General features: G+C 44.6%; 1 protein-coding gene across 1 annotated transcript in view; it reads right to left on the reverse strand.

The window, feature by feature from the left end:
• Positions 1 to 20,404, reverse strand: part of LOC134578002 (carcinoembryonic antigen-related cell adhesion molecule 1-like) — a 68,255-nt gene that overhangs the window by 17,880 nt on the left and 29,971 nt on the right. Inside the window, exons 3-6 of the mRNA XM_063436962.1 lie at positions 14,716 to 15,051; positions 13,407 to 13,523; positions 4,897 to 4,979; positions 3,952 to 3,993 (exon numbers count right to left, since the gene is read on the reverse strand). Coding sequence (XP_063293032.1) covers positions 3,952 to 3,993; positions 4,897 to 4,979; positions 13,407 to 13,523; positions 14,716 to 15,051 — 578 coding nt within the window. The remainder of the gene's footprint in view (positions 1 to 3,951; positions 3,994 to 4,896; positions 4,980 to 13,406; positions 13,524 to 14,715; positions 15,052 to 20,404) is intronic.

Below are 20,404 nucleotides of genomic sequence, written 5' to 3' on the forward strand. Positions count from 1 at the left end.
ACAGAACCAGGAAGTAAATAATGAAAAGATTATTTTGACCAGCTCGAGAAGAACAAAGAACCTATAGGACGAAAACCTGGACTGATTGTGGGGTGTATATATGCAGTAGTGAGGGGAGCGAGATTTTCATGAACTTTGTATTTATCTTTAATTGAGAAACAGTCTCTGGGGAAGTCCCTGATATAGATGAAATGCATAGAACGTGATTTTACCTTGGGACTCTCTTGATGTCAGTTTTACCTGCTGTCATCTACTTCTGTGAAAGTAAATACATTCTGCATTGTGCACGTTATGCATAAAGTTATCTTAGTTGGCTGCACTTTATCTATTTCCATGAGCAAGACCTACATCAATATAACCCAAGAATCGAGAATATACACATTTATTGATTTCTGAAGGCTCTTTATTTGGCTTCAAAGTGTGATTGGCCAATTGGCACTTAATATACACCAAATTTGGTTACACAGTGTTGCAATATTATTATTGGGCAAATGTGCGACACTACTTACACTGTAGCCAGCTGTGAGAATGAGCATGTGAGACGGATTATTCACATTAATATGCTCAAAGAGTACCAGGGCAGTGAGAAAGAAGTAGCTGCAGTATGTGCCCCAACCTCAAAAGACCTCAAGGCCCTACCCCTACCTGACATATTAGGAGGTGACCCTGGAGCAGGGGCCATAGAGTTGGTACAGCTGGGGGACTGGCTAAAGACCCAGGAATCGGCTCAAGCCATCTTCCTGCTGGGAAACAAACAGGCCACATTCTCCCACGAACCTGGATACACAACTCTAGCTACCCAAAGAGTAGACACCCAGGCCCCATATCGCATTCCAGAGGCAGTCCAGGAAGGTATGCAGAAGGAAATCCGCTTAGGGGTCATCGAACCTTCCTAGAGCCCCTGGGCCTCACCAGTAGTATAAGTCACAAAACTGGATGGCACGACTAATTTTTGTGTGGATTACAGGTGATTGAATAAGACAATCACGACACCTACCCCATGCCTAGGATAGACAAACTGTTAGACTGTATTGCTAGGGGACGTTATCTGACTACCATTGACAGATTCCCCTATTGGAAGAGGGTATCCCCAAGTCGGCCTTTGTCAACCCGTTCGGCTTATACCAGTTTCGGGTTATGCCATTCGGGATGAAGAATGCCCCAGCCACCTTCCAAAGGATGGTAGATCGCCTGTTAGATGATCTCCAGCATTATGCATACCTAAATGACAATCTACAGTAACACTTGGGAGGCTCACTTAGCGCACATATGGACCATACTAGATAGGATTAAGGGGGCCTGCCTAACCTTGAAACCCAACAAGTGTCATTTTGGTATGGCAGAGGTACAGTATCAGAGCCACCGTGTAGGATGTGGAAAGCAACGTCCTGAACCAGCCAAGATTGAGGCCGTTGCTAACTGGCCCACTCCCCATACCAAGATACAGGTCATGGCTTTCCTGGGGACAGCTGGCTTCTATAGATGTTTTGTCCCCGAATATAGTGCTATAGCCAAGCAATTGACTGACTTAACCAAAAATAACTTACGTAGGCAGGTCATGTGGTCCCTAGAATGTGAGACAGCGTTCAAAGCCTTAAAACAAGCTCAAGTCAATGTCCCTGTCCTAGCTGTCCCAGATACTAACAAACGTTTCATCGTCCATACAGACGCTTCCATGTTTGGACTGGGGGCAATTTTAAAGTCGGCAAGGATGGGGGAGAACATCCAGTGGCCTTCCTGAGTCGAAGGTTATTACCCTGAGAGGTCATCTACGCAGCTATTGAAAAGAAGTGCCTAGTTCTGGTGTGGGCATTGAAAAAATTAACACCATACCTTTATGGACGAGCTTTCACCCTCATAACTGACCACAACCCATTAGTGTGGCTCAACCAGGTCGTTGGAGACAATGCCAGACTCCTGAGGTGGAGCCTAGCCCTGCAGCCATACGATTTTACTATACACTACAGACCTGGTAAACTGAATGTTAATGCCAGACCAAGCTAGTCAACCCAAAAGACTAATTTTATTTCCCAGACGTCCCCAAGGGGTCAAACCATATCTGTCAGAGCCATGGATAAATGGGGAGCAGTGTAAAGTAATGCCACATCACTTGGTTCTGTAGTATTAGTTTTCCCTTGTTCATTTGTCCATACGAAACTTCCCTGGTTCAGTTCCCAAACGAAGACCACCCCAACACCTAAACAGAATGTTAATGCCAATCCAAGCTAGTCAACCCAAAAGACTAATTTTATTTCCCAGACATCCCCAAGGGGTCAAACCATGTCTGTCAGAGCCATGGATAAATGGGGAGCAGTGTAAAGTAATGCCACATCACTTGGTTCTGTAGTATTAGTTTTCCCTTGTTCGTTTGTCCATACGAAACTTCCCTGGTTCAGTTCCCAAACGAAGACCACCCCAACACCTAATTAGAACATGGAATAAAAAGTATACAGTGCCAAACCACAACAGAAACTATCACTAAAAGGCTCCTCTGGGTGGCCACCATTTTGTGTACCAAATGCACGTGGTTGACAGAATGGATGGCGGACATCTTGTCTCCCGAACACAGGCAGAGGTACCTGGTTATCGAGTGCCTGGAACTTATATCGGCTAGGCACACAAGCGAACACCAGTGGATATGCAAATGCTGCCCGTTCAAGTTCTCGACCACCTATAGGAACAGTGTTCAGGAGATATAAACTACCGAATGGAGGGAGCATTCAAAACTTAAAAGCGTTTGCATACTGTGTGTGGTTTTCATACAAAAACTCTTGAACTGAGACCGGCCGTTGCCACGATTTCTCTGAAACTATTTTGGGCTTTTACCTCATGGCCTTCCGGTCAAACTGTACCTCGATGGAAATTCCAAACCACCAAACCGATCTGAGTGCTTTTTGGATATGTCAAGCACTTATATCAGGGCTATCCATGGATGTGACTCTCGAGATTTTGGGGGTACTTTTGGGGTGTTTAAAAATTGTTTTTCTGTACCTGGAAGATAATTGAGTTGTAAGTTTCCTGACTCATTTATATCTCAGGCACAGGGGAGGAGTTTACTGTATGTATAAATTGTGAGTGCTTGCTTGCATTAAACTACTGCCAGCATTCAGGCTCGACTAATGTGTGGGGGGGAAATGCGATACCAGCGATATTTACTTGAATGAGTGTTGGAGTTACGTTGTTTTGCTAAAGGGAATCAGTGGTGGCAATATACTGGCGGTCCGCCACACATGGAGACACTGAAAGTGAGCCCTGCAAAGATTAAATACCTCTTCCAGAAAGTCCTTATAGTGGCTGTCCAAGTGACACTCATAAAAGCCAGTGTTTACACTACTGAGGCTGATGGGACAAGCTAAAAGCTCTAGAACCACTCAATTAAGCTGTTGACTATAGTGTCCCTTAAGCCACCTTACTGTAACTAAAACATATACATTCAAAGCCGAGTATATCTACCTGTTATTGCACGCTAATTACACTATCCTGAAGCTTGATCTTATGAATCTAAATAGGAGAGGGACCTTATTTGCATGATCACAAATGAGGACTAGACATTCTCATTCTGGCTATTGCAGGGCCTCAAGCAATGTACTTCATATCACAAAGAGATGGTATATACGTAGAACCAGCAAGAATGACCCATATAAATTACTCCTCACCCGGTACTTATTAGACAGGCTGGGATCTTATATAGTGGGAGTGCCCTTTCTTAAGTGTCTTGTGGAAGATGTTATTCCTGTTTGCCTACAAGCATTGGTGTAGACACAAATATGTCCCTCCTACATATATACTCCCTATATCACCATTCTGCTCCACGTTCAAGACTTGAATCAGGAAGCCTCTGACTGGGTGCCTTGAAGCCTAGAACATGTAGGGGAAGTTTTGTGGTTTTTAAAGATTAAAACCTACAATTTAAATGCATGATAGGAAGGGACAGACTTAAGTTTAATTTACCTGGTAGCTGGGCTCTTCTGTGGCGAATTTATTTTTCTCCATCTGCAGAACGTGCACAAATTAAATGAAAACATACAAATAAATGGTAGAATATACTTAGAATGAGTGATGAAATATCCAACTCATCTATAGCAAAGCTTGACTGTTTAAGCATAAAGGGACTCTACATTGCCCATATACAACACAAAAGTTGCAGTTCTCTTTTCAAGCCCTCATCTTCAAACCCCACCCAGAATTTTTGTGGCTGTCCAATTACAGACTTCTCAATGCAGGTCAGTGAGAAGTCTTTGCCAAACAGGTGCTCTGGGCAATTGTTCGCCTTTTGAGTTTAGCCCCACTGAGCAAAACTACCAGGAAGTAACAGATCCAGTTCCCTGATTGACAACCAGGTGGTGTAACAAGTTTAATTTATAAACGTATCAAATTCTATTGGCATGAAAAAAAAAAGAGGACACACTCTTCACACATAAAGCAGTGTGGTAGTGACTGGTGTAGGAAGTAGGTGGGGATATATACTAATAACAGCTCTGTCACCACCCCCAAAATAAAATGTTAACAATGATACATTTATAAAGGAAAAAATCTTTATGAAATGTTCATAAAAACTGAAATTCTAACTCAAAATATATGAAAATACAAAGTATTTTGTCACATGTATTTGCCCTACCATTGACAAAGCTTGGTGAACGGTGGAGCTACCTTTCAGCAAGCCTTGTCAAGCCCTCAGCCATATTAAAGCCTTAGGGAGAAAAAAACTAATTATAGAGACTGTCGGACCCTCCATAGACATCAGTGTTGTACTCTTGAGTTAGAGTACAGCTCTGACATTGGCTCCTGACAGATGAGGCGCCAGGAGTTTTAAATAGCATAATTATACAGGGTTCCAGCCCTACTTTTCCTAGACATCACCATTGTAGATGTGTAGATTTATTATTAATATCTTACCTCTGCTCCTGGCATGGTGTTTACATAAATGTGAGATGCCTGATTTTCTGTATTCTCATAAATGTGAGCTCTTGTAGAATTTGCTGAAAGAAAATTGTCCAGGTTTACATTAAGTGATAGACAAATAATAGAAACATATATACATTCGCAATTACTTTTGAAGAGCAAACTAAAGCACAGATAAGTGCCAATATGACACCTCAGTTAGAAAGCACTACTAACATGTGCATACATTACTATCGAATATAGCTAACAGAAAAATAATGTGGGTTGAGCTGAGCTATGTGGAGGAGACCTCTGGATTAAATGCATGTAACCTCTATTTTAGGGGAACCGAAGCCCAGAAATTCACAGCAACAACTCAATACTACAACATTCTAAATAAATTTTTGTAATTTGTTTACAGCCATGGATGTGCATCCTTAAGAATGGAAGTCCTATATTGCAAGAAAATATAACTCTTGTATCGAAACCCACAAGTTTCATTTCTAAGGTGTCATCCATACATGACAAGTTAGTTCCGTCCTTTGTAGGATATGATGTCATTAAAAGGACAACACATCAGATTTATACTTTGTTGAGTTATGGATTTAAAAAAAACAAACAAACTTTTTTTATTGAATTGCATCGTATTATTATTAATTATAAAGTGCCAATAAATTATGTAGAGGTGTACAATAAGTGAACTAGCAGATATTTAACTGCAACAAGACAACCTGGACAAACAGGAACAGAGGGTATTGAGGGCCATGCTCAAGCAAGTGTAGGATGTATTACATGCACGTGAAAAAAAGTATGTTACTAGAATAGTTTACAGTGAAGGTTTTGTTTATTGGATGAAACAGCTGCATGAGAGGAAGCAGATTAAGAGAGAAAGCTATTAACAGTTTAATTGAGATGCTTTCCTAAAGAAGTGGGTTTTTAGTGATCTTTTGAAGTAGCAAAGACTGGTTGAGGGTCTAACAGAGCAGTGAAGTGGGTTTCACAGGGATGGTGCAGCCCTAGAGAAGTCTTGGGTCTCAGAGAAGCCCTAGAGAAGTCAGAGGTGCGAGTAGGAACAGAGAATCGTCACAGATTTTTAACAGAGCGTATAGTCTTGGACGGGACATACCTGTATATCAATGAGGATAGGTAGGTAGGAGCAGCGTTGAATTTTAAATCGAGCCCATAATTTAATGGGATGCCATTGACTTAGTGGGAGACAGACATGGGAGTAATAACAATTTAGGGAAGAAAGATGAGAAGCTGTGTTTTGGACTGATTAAGTTTAAGAAAATGAGCAGCCATCCAGTTGTAAATAGTAGAGATGCAGTCAGAGACACAAGTCAAGAGGGACAGCAAAAGATCAGGAGAGGAAAGATAGATATACATGTCATCAACATAGAAATTATATTGGAAGCCAAAAGAGCTGATGAGTTTACCAATTGAGGCAGTATAGATTGAGAACAGTAGGGGACCAAGGGCAGAAACAGAGAAACATAGAGTGTGATGGCAGATAAGAACCATTGGGCCCATCTAGTCTGCCCAGTTTTCTAAATACTTCCATTAGTCCCTGGCCTTATCTGACATCTAGGATAGCCATTGTAGTGGAGCTGCAGTCCTGAAAAAAATGAATATCTCTGTTGAAATCTTTTAGAGCTGGAACAAAGCACTGGTTAGTGAATATAGCCCTTTCCACCAGTAACTGGACGGCACCAGGGCCGGACTGGGAAAAAAATTCGGCCCGGGCATTTTTCAATCACAGCGGCCCCCTGAGAAGGGGGCGGGGCCAGAAAGGGTGTGTTTTGTCATCATTAATGACAAGCACACCCCCTTTCAAAGTTAGCATGTTAGTTCAATGCACAGAGCCCCGCTGAAGAGCTCTAGCATTAGAAAAAGGCCCTGTATTTGGTCTGCGCAGCGCAAGCAATTTAATAACATGCTTGCGCTGTGTTTGCTTTTCACTTGTCTCTGGTGTCTCAGTAAGTGGGATACCAGAGGACAAAAGGGCCAGGAAAGCGTATCATGCTAGGGGCTGTAGAGAGTGTGTGTATAGGGGGCATAGTGTGTATTGGGGATGTAGCGAGTGTGTGTAAGGGTTGTAGAGAGTGTGTGTTTAGAGAATGTAGCATGTGTTTGTTAACAAGGAATGTAGTGTGTGCATAGGGGATCCAGAGTTTGTATGACAGGAATGTAGTGTGTGTAGGTGGTGCAGTGTGTGTGTGTGTATGTAGGGGATCTAGTGTGTAAAGGACCCAGAGTGTGTATAGGAGATTGTGTGTGTGTATGTGTGTGTAGATTAGATGATCCAGAGTTGGGTAAGGGATCTAGCGTGGAGGGTAATGTGTGTAGTGGTGCAGTGTGAGGGGTGCTATAGTGTGTGTGTGTGTGTGTATATATATATATATATATATATATATATATATATATATATAGCAGAAATGACCGCACTCCAAGGACATGATAGAGATTTTCAAATAAAATGTAACCTTTAATCAATCCATTTAATAAAAGTGAAATTTTATTTAAAAATCTCTATAAAGTCCTTGGAGTGCGGTCATTTCTGCTATGTCTACATGATCCTTGCCAGGCCAGCACCGGGCACCACAGTATTACACCAGGAGTGCAATATATATATCTCCAAATAGGGGGGGGGGGTGTTGTGTGCAGCATGTGTGTGTGAGGGTGCAGCATGTTGGGTGTGCTGTGTGCAGCATGTGTGTGTGAGGGGTGCAGTGTGTTGGGTGTGCTGTGTGCAGCGTGTGTGTGTGAGGGGTGCAGTGTGTTGGGTGTGCTGTGTGCAGTGTGTGTGTGTGAAAGGTGCAGCATGTGTGTGTGAGGGGTGCAGTGTTTTGTGTGTGAAGGGTGCAGCATGTGTGTGTGAGGGGTGCAGTGTTTTGTGTGTGAAGGGTGCAGCATGTGTGTGTGAGGGGTGCAGTGTTTTGTGTGTTAGGGGTGCAGCATGTGTGTGAGGGTGTTCTTACCATCACATTCTTTGTGTCTAATTATCTTTGTTAATTCCCTGAGGGTTATTTTATATGATATATATATGTGTGTGTGTGTGTCTGAGGGTGCTGTGTGTTTGAGCGCGCTGTGTGTGGGTAAGTGTGCTGTGTGAGGGTGCTGTGTGTTTGTCTAAAGGTGCTGTGTTTGTGAGTGTGCTGTCTGTTTGAGCGTGCTGTGTGTTTGAGCATGCTGTGTGTGTGTGAGGGTGCTGTGTGGGTAAGTGTGCTGTTAGTGTGAGTGTGCTGTGTTTGAGGGTGATGTGTGTGTCTGAGGGTGCTGTTAGTGTACTGTGTAAGTGTCTAACGGTGCTGTGTGTGTCTAATGGTGCTGTGTGTGTCTGAGGGTTGCTGTGTGGATGAGTGTGCTGTGTGTGTGTGTGTGTGAATATGTCTGGAGGGATTGTGTGTGTGTGGGGGTGGGGGGCAAGGTGTAAAAGTATGATTCTTTTTTATTATTATTATTATGATTAAATAAATGTGTGATAAAAAAAGATTTTTAGAAATAGGGGATAAAAAAAAAAAAATGCAAATAATTAACTTCATCCCCCCCCCCTCCCTTCTTACCTTTAGCTTGGGAGGGGAGGGAGCCGTGCGTCCATGGAGGAGTCCCTGGTGGTGCGTTCCCATGCTGCTGTCCCTGGTGGTCCTAGTGGAGTGAACTCTACCCTGCAGTTCCTGGGGTAGAGTTCACTCTCGCGAGATCTGAACGTTGCCGCGTTACCGCGGCAACGCTCCGACCTCGCGAGAGGAACCCGGCGGAGCTACAGAGTAGATTTCCGCCGGTCCTCTCCTCCCTCCCCAGCGGGCATAGCAATGTTATAGTGCCTCTGGGCCGGTGAGGGAGATCTTTGATCTCCCCACCGGCCCATGGAGGCACACAGCGGGGCCGGCACTCGGATAGCGCAGGGGCTGGCAGGGGAGATCCTGTGATCTCCCCTGCCGGCCTCAGCCCCTGGCCATCGCGGCCCACCGGGCATTTGCCCGGTATGCCCGATGGCCAGTCCGGGCCTGGACGGCACACAGTTCTGGGACTACAACTGATTTTATTTAGCTGAATGCGGTCTTTTATGCACAGACCCCAGCATGGGGTCTCCATTCAGTTCATACCGTACCTCTCCAGATGTTTGTTGCTCATATCCATATTACCGTCCCTCCAATTACCGCTCTCCTAACTGGTTGGTAGAGGTGGAAACACAAGGGGTAAAAGTGACCGGGGAAGTGAGGGAGGAGTGGACGATTTTAGTTCCAGGGAGATGATGACTAAGTGCCACTGGGGCCGTTCGGTTACAGCTTGTTGCCAAAGGGCTGTCAAAAAGAGAGCTATTCGAATAAGTTCAGGAGAGGGAAGGTATAGAGCCAGGGGAACACAGTTCATTCGGGAAAACCAAAGGTAATACGTACAATTGAATGGGGATAAGATAGGGTCTGCCACAATCTTTTGCATCTCCCAAGCATGCTTAAATTCCCTCACTGTGTTAACTTCTACCAATTAAGCTGGAAGGCTATTCCATGCATCCACTACCCTCTCAGTAAAGTAATACTTCCTGATATGTTTAAACCTTTGCTCCTCTAATTGAAGACTGTGTCTTCTTGTTGTGGTAGTTTTTCTTTTTTTAAATAAAGTCTCCTCCTTTACTGTATTGATTCCCTTTAAGTATTTAAATGTTTCTGTCATATCCCCACTGTCCCGTCTTTCCTCCAAGCTATACATGTTAAGAAGATCCTTTAAACTTTCCTTTTAAGTTTAACCTTGCAATTCATGAACCAGTTTTGTAGTCCTTCTCTGAACTCTCTCCACAGTATGAATATCCTTTTGGCGATACAGTCTTCAGTACTGCGTACAATACTCCAAGTGAGGGCTCACCAGTGTTCTGTACAATGGCATAAACACTTCCATCTTTCTACTGCTAATACCTCTCCCTATACATCCAAGTTTTCTGCTAGCATTTCCTGTTGCTCTATTACATTGTCTGCCTACCTTTAAGGGATGTGAAATGATCACCCCTAAATCACTTTCCTCAGATGTTGAGGTTAGGACTGAATCAAATATTCTATACTCTGCCCTTTTTTACACCCAGATGCATTATCTTGCACTTATCCACATTACATGTCAGTTGCCACAGCTCGGCTTACTTCACCCTGGAACATCAACCCTGTTGCAAACCTTTGTATAATTAGCAAAAAGACATACCTTACAATCAAGACCTTCTGCAATATCACTAATAAAACATATTAAAGAGAATGAGTACAGATCCCTGAGGTATCCCACTGGTAACATGACTTTGGAGAACACCAAAAGAGAGGCGTTGCAGAGGAGAGGAAGAGCCAGAAAAAAGAAACACTGAAAGAGCACTGTAAGAGGTAGGAAGAGAACCAGAAAAGTGCAGAGTTTTACAGACCAAGGTTACAAAGGATAAGCAGATTCTTCAAAAAGAGTTCGGAATGATATAAAATTTAAAGATACATTTCTACAAATCCTATATCCTAACTGTAAGTGCAGAGGCGGCTCTCTAATTAGGTGGTTTAGGTGGCCGCCTAAGGCCTCGCACTGGCTGGGCCCTTGCGGCCACCTAAACCGCCTGAGGGCAGACTGTGTCGGGTCCTCGGTCAATGACCGAGTACCTGACACCAGGAGGGGGCCCGGCGGCTTGCCCGGTATGCCGCTGGGTGCGAGGCCCCTCCTGGCTGCCCGACCAGCCACCGCAGACACCGGTCTGCAGCTCCGCAGTGAGCAGAGCTGCAGACCATGTGTCTCGCGAGAACTAGCCAATCAGAGCATTGCCGCAGTTTACCACAGCAACGCTTTAATGGTCTCGCGAGATTACATGGTCTGCAGCTCTGCGAAGCTGCAGACCGGAAGCAATGGCAACCGGACCACCAGGGAGCCCACTGGACCACAAGGGAAATTAAGGTAGGTTCTCTCTCACCCCCTTCACCATAACCCCCACACCACCCTCACCATCACCCCCCCACCACCCTCAGCCTCACCCCCCCACCACCCTCAGCATCACCCCCTCCTTCTCACATCACCCCACCTCCCTCTCACATCACCCCCCTCCCTCTATCATCACCCCCCTCCCTCTCACATCACCCCCTCCCTCTCACATCACCCCCTCCCTCTCACATCACGCCCCCTCCCTCTCACATCACGCCCCCTCCCTCTCACATCACGCCCACTCTCTCTCACATCACCCACTCTCTCTCACATCACCCCCCCTCTCTCACATCACCCTCCCTCACCATCACCCCCCTCCTTTTCACCATCACCCCCTCTCACATCACCCCCCCCTCACATCACCCCCCTCTCACATAACTCCCCTCTCACATCACCCCCCTCTCACATCACCCCCCTCTCACTCTCACATTACCCCCCTCTCATATTACACCCCCCTCACTCTCACATTACCATCACCCCCCTCTCCCTCTCACCATTACCCCTCTCACCATCACCTCTCTGTCACCATACACACAACACACTTCAAGCAGCTACCTCATACACATAGGGTCTCAGACAAAAACGCAAACATGCTCACAGAGACATACATTCACACACAAGGACACTCTCTGTCAGACACACTCTCAGGCACATACACAGGTAAACTGTGCATCAATGTGTATATGTGAAACTTTTTTGTTAGTGGGGCCTCATGTTTGAGTGTCGCCTAAGGCCTCATAAAGTCTAGAGCCACCTCTGTGTAAGTGTGCCCAGGTACCACGCCATCCCACTTTGCCAGAGCTATGAATTCCAATGGGAATTCATAGGTGGGTCACAGGATCTGATACCAAGGTTACAAATAGGAGAAGTGACTTATTCAAAATGAATTTTGCTCCACTGTTGACCAAATTTAAAAATTAAATAAATGAGTGGTCCTATCCCACATCTCCTGGCTAGGCAGAATCCAAGTAAAGAAAATGAATTTTCTCCCCCTAATGCTTTACCAGTCAGTAGCCATCCCCATTTCTATCACAAAAACCTTCTTTAACTCCCTGCGATCGGCTATGGGGAATTTTGGTTGGAATTGAAAAAGACCCAGACTTAAGTTTAGCATGCTTATTAAGCCTAAAGAGAGAGGGGGGTTGTTGATGCCAGACTTCAATCTCTACTACACAGCCTGCCATCTCTTGAGAGTGATGGAATGGTTGAAAACAAATGTACACAAATCTGTGTATGCATTGTGATAGCAGAATAGCATGCATGTCTGCATAATTGAGAACTTACCCAACACTCTGATCCTTTGCTTTCTCTGTAGGACACAGAGAAGGGTTAGTGATATAGGCAGCAGCAAATAAAGGAAGCAAAAAATAAACACAAAACCGATGGAAATAACACCTCCATCATCCTCGCCACTGGTTCTTGGAGGGGCCTGCTTGCCAGCCTCTTGCCTCAGAACTATGGCCCATGTGATAAACCTTGCAAAAATACTTTAAAAAGGCTCTGTTCGTGCATTTGGAATTATATGGTTCGGGAACCGAACAACCGCATGAATCAGAGACCACCCGGGAGCTTGTTATTCCCTATTAACACTTGGTTTCGATTCTAACCGCAGTGTTCTAATTGATTGTATGGGTGGCCGCTGTTCGCATGAGCATCAACGAGGGGGCGGCCATCTTGTTCCCGCAAACTCAGGCAGCGGTGTTTTGGCATGAATCTCATGGAACTGAAATCGGACACAGAAACTCCCGAACACCGCTGGACTTCCATCATCTCCTGCGTTCGGTTCTACAAAATAATCTGTGTGGGCTCATCACAGACTGAACTCTTATAATGGACACTATGACACTATGATAGCTAACACTATGTTAGTTATTACATCGGTTTAAACCCCATATTACTATAATGAATGTTTTAAACCTTCACTGAAGTAATATGCAAGTCTTATCAAGCCCCATGGGCTTTTCATTTTTTAACTATTTATTGCACCACCAATGGTAATTTTTAATAATTTTCAAGCTGGATGCAAGTGCTGCCAAATAGTTTGTATTTTTTAAAGCTGGGTCCAAATTTGAAGAATTTGTGTCTGGATTGTTGCCGTCCAGCAGTGTTCAGTCCGGCTGAATTTTAGACCAAATTCAGGAGCATATGAGGCCAGAATTGGAAAATCTGGACATTGTTCAATTGCAGTTCAATTGCAGTCTGAATGGCCATGTATGCAGCCAAATCGTTTTGTCACACTCGGTACGTGGCTGTTAGAACTTTAGTGAATAACCCCATTGATGTCACAATATGACTTACTGAACACATACGTTTTAGAGTTGGTCTTTGGGCATAGTATAGAGCTTGTTTTAGGAGGTGCTTAAATCAACCTACACAGGAGGGAGCCATAACATTTACATTTGGTCTAAAGTCTCTGGTCTTTCTACCACCTAGCAATGCTTCCGATCTCAAGGATTTTTTTTTAAAATTGAACCATAAGACTTGCAAAAAATATCTAGTCTGCATTAGCAAGACCCAAAAAATGTTATGTAAAAATTAGATATTAAAATAAGATTATGTCAATGAAGAAGATAAATAAAATTGTTACATACTTTTGTTTCCCTTTACGATAAAGAAAATAACTATTCCGATGATAGCCAATCCAGCAAGTACTCCAATCACAATACCTGCGATCTCACCGGGACTCAGTCCATTAGAGGGAGGGGGAACTGTTGAAACAGTAATCAGTTAATATAGAATTCAGTAGTATGAAATCAATGTTATTGGTAGCCTTTAGGTATAACCGCTACTGTTATTGAATGTATACACTGGGACTGCGCTGGGACTGCGCTATCAATAGTTTCTCTGAAACTGCTATGTTTATAAAAAAAAAATGGGTTAACCCTAGCTGGACCTGGCACCCAGACCAGCTGAAGTGGTCTGGGTGCCTAGAGTAGTCCTTTAAGTGCATCCACACTTATTATATATAATTTTGTTCAGGAGAAACAGAGTTTGTTTAGCAAATATTTATATATTAAACATAATTTAATATGAATAAAATCTAAAAAAGTTTAAGAAATTAAGAAATGCAGCTATTTTCCAAGTTCTGCATGGCATTTTAACTGTTAATGTCATAATACTGTTAGTTTAAATGCAAGGTAATACACATATTTGTGTTCAATTATGTCTCACAAGTACAACAGTACAGGTTTTATGGGGTTTTGGAAAGTTCCAGGGTCAAATATAAGGCTTTTTTTTCCTTTTCTTTTTTTGCAATTGATATTTGCTGGTTTGGTTTGCTGGGCCTATGTTGCCTTTAAGACGGTATGGCAACCCAGGAGTGAAAATTACCCCCATCATGGCATACCATTTGCAAAAGTAGACAAACCAGGGTAATAAAAATGGGGTATATCCACTGTAACCAACCAACGCTGGGTATCCTCATTTAGGATGTCCAGTGTCAGTTAGGCGACAACCCAGAAGCACCTCTAGTAGACAGTCACTAGCGGTGGAGTTAACCCTGCAAAGCAGTTATTGCAATTTCTCAATAACTGCAATAATTACCATTGTGGTGTTAAACTGACAGAGAAACTGTATCCAGAACACTTCAATGAGCTGAAGTGGTCTGGTTGCCTACAGCGTCCATTTACGTGTTCTACTGATTATAACATTTTTCTTGCTTCCAGCACATGAAATGCAAGAACCAACTGTAATGATGTAATCGATGTTATTCACTTCGTCGGTCAGTAGTTTTAATTTTGTGGATTGTCAGTGCATTAGAATTACTTCAAAAGTGTTATTCAAAAGGTAATGAATATTTAATGAATGTCTGCTCATGAATAGACCCAGAAAAAAGAACCCTGTTTCTCACTTACAGATGGCCCATATTATTATAGGAGGAAATATTTACAAGTGACTTACTTGGTTTGGCTTCCACATGTATTATGTAGAAGAAACTTGTGCTTCCAATCAAGTTCTCTGCTCTGCATTCATGAGTTCCATTTTCCTTTTCTGTCACTGAAGACACTGTTAGACTGGATGTAGAAGGAGTGGACACCACCCCTTCAGACACTGGGGTGGGATTAGGATTGAGGTGAAACCATGTGAAGGTTGCAGGTAGGATTTTAGCTTCTGGTATCGGGGCACGAGAATTAATCCCAACAGTATTGCCAGTCAATGTGACTGTCAGCGTTGCTGAATTTCCTTCTACCACTGGAGTTGTGCTGTAATTTTTGAAATCGTATACATATGGCTTTGCTAAAAAAAAATCAAGAAGTCAGGAGATGGATAATTAATCATTGCATATCACTCATGATTTGCTATACTATAGGTATAGCAGAGAAACACTATAAGTAGATTGAGCTGCATTAGGAAGTCTGTGACTGGAGAGCCACAGGAAGTCGGGGCTGGGTTTGGTAGAAGAGGACTTGCAATGGCTTCAGACAAGAGATCTGCAGCTTTTGCAAGGTGTTTTAAGATATATCCCCACTGAAAAAAAAATAATTATTAAATGCAAGCATGTTTTAACCGGAGGTATATTTTTATTTACTAAACAGTGATATGCATACTGACTCTGCGTCTGACTTTCTCCACTTTAAATTTATACGGAGCTCCTGCAGCTTTGCTCTTTCCTCTGTAAAAGTAAATTACTTCAATACCCTCATAACCACACTCTCCTGTGAACCCAAACGACTATTTCACATTTTAAACTCTTTTCTTTGCCCTGTTACTCCCCCTACCAACTTGACCGCCATAAATTTTGCAACTCACTTTACTGACAAGATCTCTACAATCAGGGAAGTGATCTCTCATCGCTCTCCTTCCTCTTACAATACTTCCCCAAACAACACTCCCTCTGCTGTTCTTTGCTCATTCATACTCACTACAGCGGAAGAGGATTCTGATCTGTTCCAGTCCTCCTGCCCCACCACCTGCTCCCTGTATCCTATTCCCTCACATCTCATCCATACTCTGTCTCCTTCTCCTGCTCTGCTTCTCACTAAAACTCTCAATCTCTCCCTCTCCTCTGGCATATTTCCATCACCCTTCAAACATGCGACTGTAACCCCGATTCTCAAAAATCCCAACCTTGACCCTAACTCCCTGTCCAACTCTTTGCTTGACCTGCTTCAGTCTGGTTTCCATGCTTGATGTAGAATTATTAAAAATCTTTATTGAACCTGTATTGAATTATTATACTAACTCCATTTTAATCTCACATAACCTCACATTATGACAGACCCTCCATTTTGTCCACATTACATGACAGAATTTCCTAACAGCATTTAGTATAATGAATAGAGACTGTATTTTCTATAAAGACATGACTAACCCCGGAATTGCTGGATCTCCTGTAATTTGCAACATAGTATAATCTGAAGGCCATGAGAACGCCGGCCTAATGAAATGTTCTATTCATAAAAGAACCTTGCACCTGACCACGAGACTGACATCACTAACTACGCAAAATGACGCCCAAGCCCCCCTTTCCACCGAGTAAGCCTCGTGCTGGGAAAGATGACGCTTGAGCCATCCATCCACACCCATGTCCAGAACAATACCACCTCTCGGTGGGAGGACACCGAGCTAACCACTTAGTTTTTGAGCCAATTAATCATATTGATGGGTGGACATTGACACAGCCACTTAACAATTAATCCAATTAATGATGTTTATTTACTGATATCTTGATAATCAATGATGATGCAAATTCACCCTTATAAGGGCCTGCGAGCCCGCCTTTTCTTCAGATGCTAATAAATTTCCTCGAAGTTATTTTAACCTGAACTCCGTGTGTCAGTCTGAATTTACTTCTGCGTATACGCAATTTATTAATCTCAAATTTGGACAGGAACAGATAGACATTTAAACATATTTGTTTATTTCTAAATTAATCTACATCAATTGGCGCATCCAACGTGGGGCACCGGGCTATGGCCTCTGGCCGGTAAGCCGTCCTAAGGAAGACGCTGTTGGACGGAGGAATCCGGGGGGAAGGATAAGAGACTGATCACCTCTGATTACACGGTAGAGACTTCTGCAGAGCCACCGGTATGTTCCAGCCCCTTTGATTGACCCGTCCACGTGTCTGTGACTGCTTCCCGGGAGGACATCAAAGACAGGTAAAATCTTGCCCGGTGTCTTGTTACTCACTTGTTTGCCTGCATTTAGTCTATCTGTTGCCTGGGTGTGTATTAGCCTGTTTTAGCTTAAATACCCGGGTAGAGTGTTTGTCTGTTTACCCCTTTTGGGATAAAGGGGGGTGGACCTGTGGGTGTTTGCCTGGGGGTCCTTTGTTGCCTGTTTACTCCTTTTAGGAGCCACGTGGCTGTGGCTGTAGGGAAAAAGGGGGGTGGACCTGTGGAAGTTTTACTGGGGGTCTTCTTTGCCTGTTTACCTCTTTTAGGAGCCTCGTGGCTGTGGCTGTAGGGAAAAAGAGGGTGTTGGATCTGTGGAGGTTGTGTAGACTCATAGCTTCCTGGGGGTCCTTCTGGTGTCACTTTGATAGCCTAGCTAGCCTCATTGTGCACATAACTCTGCTTGCAGAGAGGTGGTACCCTCCAGCTTCGAGCGCTGAGGCTGGTGGCATTCCAATTGTTATTTGTGGTGCGTGGATTCGGGCAGGCATTGCTGTCTCCATCACCACGGGGTAGTGAGACTTATGAGTGGGTTCATAGGGGCGCTACGGGGGTGAGGATAGAGGTGGCCACACTTAGTGGACTGCTGTAACGAGGGAGGCTTACGGATCTAGGGCCGGTGGTAGTTGGTTTCCGTGGCCGCTGGTAGTGAGACTTGAGGAAGTCATTCTCCGAGCAGGGACACTACGAGGTTGAGGGAGGTGGCTTTGGCCACATGAGTAAAGGAAAGGGATTACTGTTGATTTTATTTGAACTGTGATGCATGCACTGTATTTCAATTGAATTGTTGTGTTTTTTGTTTAATTGGGAGTCATTCAAACTCCCGTGTCTGTCTCTACTCTCACTTCACTTTGACTCTTACTCTACTTCCTGTATTATTTACACTATCCACTCCTATTTCTCTTGTGAGAGAAGTGATTGGTCACACACTTCTCACCCCGCTCCAATCCGTGGCTACCACCTCGGGTACACGGATTCAGTGACTAGTCTACATTTTGGGAAGACGCACTTAGGGGGGACCCACCCTTCCTAGTGGCAGTCGAGCATTGTAGACGTTCTGTTTCATTTTCCTTTACCTATATTTGGGACGCCTTGTATAGGGGGATATGGGACAGGAATTGAGTAAGCCCGGTAGGGGCTGGCTCGCGTGTGATTTAGTTGAAGACAGAGAGGGTGAGGAGATGGTTAAAGGTGTTGAAAAGATTGCTAAAGTGTGTAAAATTGCTGTGCCTTCATGTGGTAGATTGCAGCCAGAAAGCTGGCGTAGATTACTGACAGAGAAGAAAGGCAAGCTTACAGATAATGATTTATTGCGTACTGCTGAAGCATGGTACAGAGTAGCGAAGGCTATTCAGCAGGAAGGTTGGGTTGAGGAAGAAATAAATCATAAAGGTGTAAAACTGTATGTATATCATAATAATTGTGTTGCTGGGGCATTCCCTCAGCCAGCGCCCCAAAATGGCGCCCAGGGGATGTCCATTCCCAAGGTTCAGTCAGCAATAGGTGATAGCCAGCTGACCATGTTCCCCACTCCCGATCCTCCCAACACCCATCCCGTCACTTCCCCTGTTTGCCCGGTCCTGAATTCTGATGGATCTTTATTTTCCCCTTCACCATCCCTAACATTCCCATCATCCTCATCCATCCCTGCACTACCTTCTGTGTCTAATCCAAACATTTCATCTACTATTCCTTCCCTACGCTCTCTCTCCGTTGATAATCCTGCCCTCCCATCTGCATCCACCCAGTTCACTAACCCCTCCTCCCTTGCTACTTCCAATCCTACTGCACCCGCTCCGGCTCCTCCTTCTACACCCACCCCTACTAATCCCTCTCCGTCCTCTCCCTTACTCACTCCTCCCACTGCCCAGGTTCCCACCTCCTTCCCTAATCCTTACCCAGCTATCCCGCCCTCCTCAGGTTCCGCCCTAGCCCCCACCCAGATGGCCTGGCCATACCCCTTCCCATACCCCATGTCCATGCCCTATCCAAATTATCCCTACCCCCTTCCCCAAGCCACTCCCCAGACCCCGGTCATGCCCAGTCCGGCACAGTCTGCCCCGGATGTGCCCACATCCAACATGGCCGCCACTTCCTCCCTTAACCCTAACGCAGCTTCCTTTCACGCCTCCAATATGGCGGCCCCCAGTCATCCAGCACCCCTGATGCCGGTACTTCCCGGTGACTATTCACCCCAAGCTCATAACCCACTAGCCACCCCAGCATCTGGGAATCCCTCCTTTCCCCCGGTTCTGACACCTCAGGTGGTCCCATTACGCAGAAGGGCCCAGACCACAGATGAGGATAAGGATGTAGAGGGACTCCAGGACTCACTGGAGATTGCGGGGCCCCTGCCCCGCCGTTCCATCGATGATCCTTTTGGACATACAGGCCGGGGGGATCGGGCCCCTCCTAAATATGTTGCTTTTAATCCTACTCAAGCTAGTGCTCTAATGAAATCACTCCCTGACCCAGAAAAGCAACCTATGCCTTTTTACCGAGGGATAGTTCATATTCAAAAGACTTATTCCGCAGCATGGTGTGATTTACTGAGCATTTGTGCTATTAAAGCCGGGGATGCATATTGGCCCAGCATGGCCCGCCACCTCAGTACAGATCTGCTTATAAGTGACATTGATTACCCCTCCGGAGTAACTTTTTGCAACCAACTAAAAGAGTGGGCTAAGGACAAACTTGCAGATCAGGCTGCTGGCCTTACTGATATTATACAAGACAAAGGAGAATCAGTGGAAAGGTTTCATGCAAGACTGTTTCAAATGTTTACAGATTTGGGTTTTGATCTTACTGACAAGATTCATTCACAAATGCTGTCTGGTGCATTTGTCCAAGGTGTTAAAGACTCCATACGCAAGGGAATCATTGCTGCACGCCCTGAATATAAGGTAGTCCCTCTGGATACCTTACTCTTAGTTGCTAGAAGTCTGGAATCTGCCCAGACTCCCAGAAGGTCCACTTCAGCTCCTCTCATGGTGTCCCGCTCCACCCCTGTCCCAAAAGGCACCAAACCTGAGGATGGATATTGTTTTAATTGCAAAGCTAAAGGACACTTCAAAAATGATTGCCCAGAACCCAAGAGAGTGTCCAAGCTTGCACCTGCCCCCAAGGCCACAAAAACGGTTCCAATTGTTGAGGAACCAGATGATTAGGAAATTGGCAAGCCTGTGTCATTAACCCCTGTCATGGCAGTGTCTTCAGGGGATAAGGGGGGGGGGGCACTTGCCACTGTGACTCTACCCATTGAAGGACAACCTACTACCTTTTTGGTTGACACAGGTGCAGCCCGAAGTGTTCTAAGAGAACAAGACCTGCCAGATCCATAATTTCTGTCAAATATTGATGTCTCTTGTGTTGGAGTGGATGGCCAACCAAGACACAATCCCTTAACAACTCCATTACGAGTTGGCAACTACCCCAGCTTGCTTGCTCATTTTGTGGTATCCTCCACATGCCCA

Source organism: Pelobates fuscus, chromosome 11, assembly GCF_036172605.1.
Source record: "Pelobates fuscus isolate aPelFus1 chromosome 11, aPelFus1.pri, whole genome shotgun sequence".
NCBI classification, from domain to species: domain Eukaryota; kingdom Metazoa; phylum Chordata; class Amphibia; order Anura; family Pelobatidae; genus Pelobates; species Pelobates fuscus.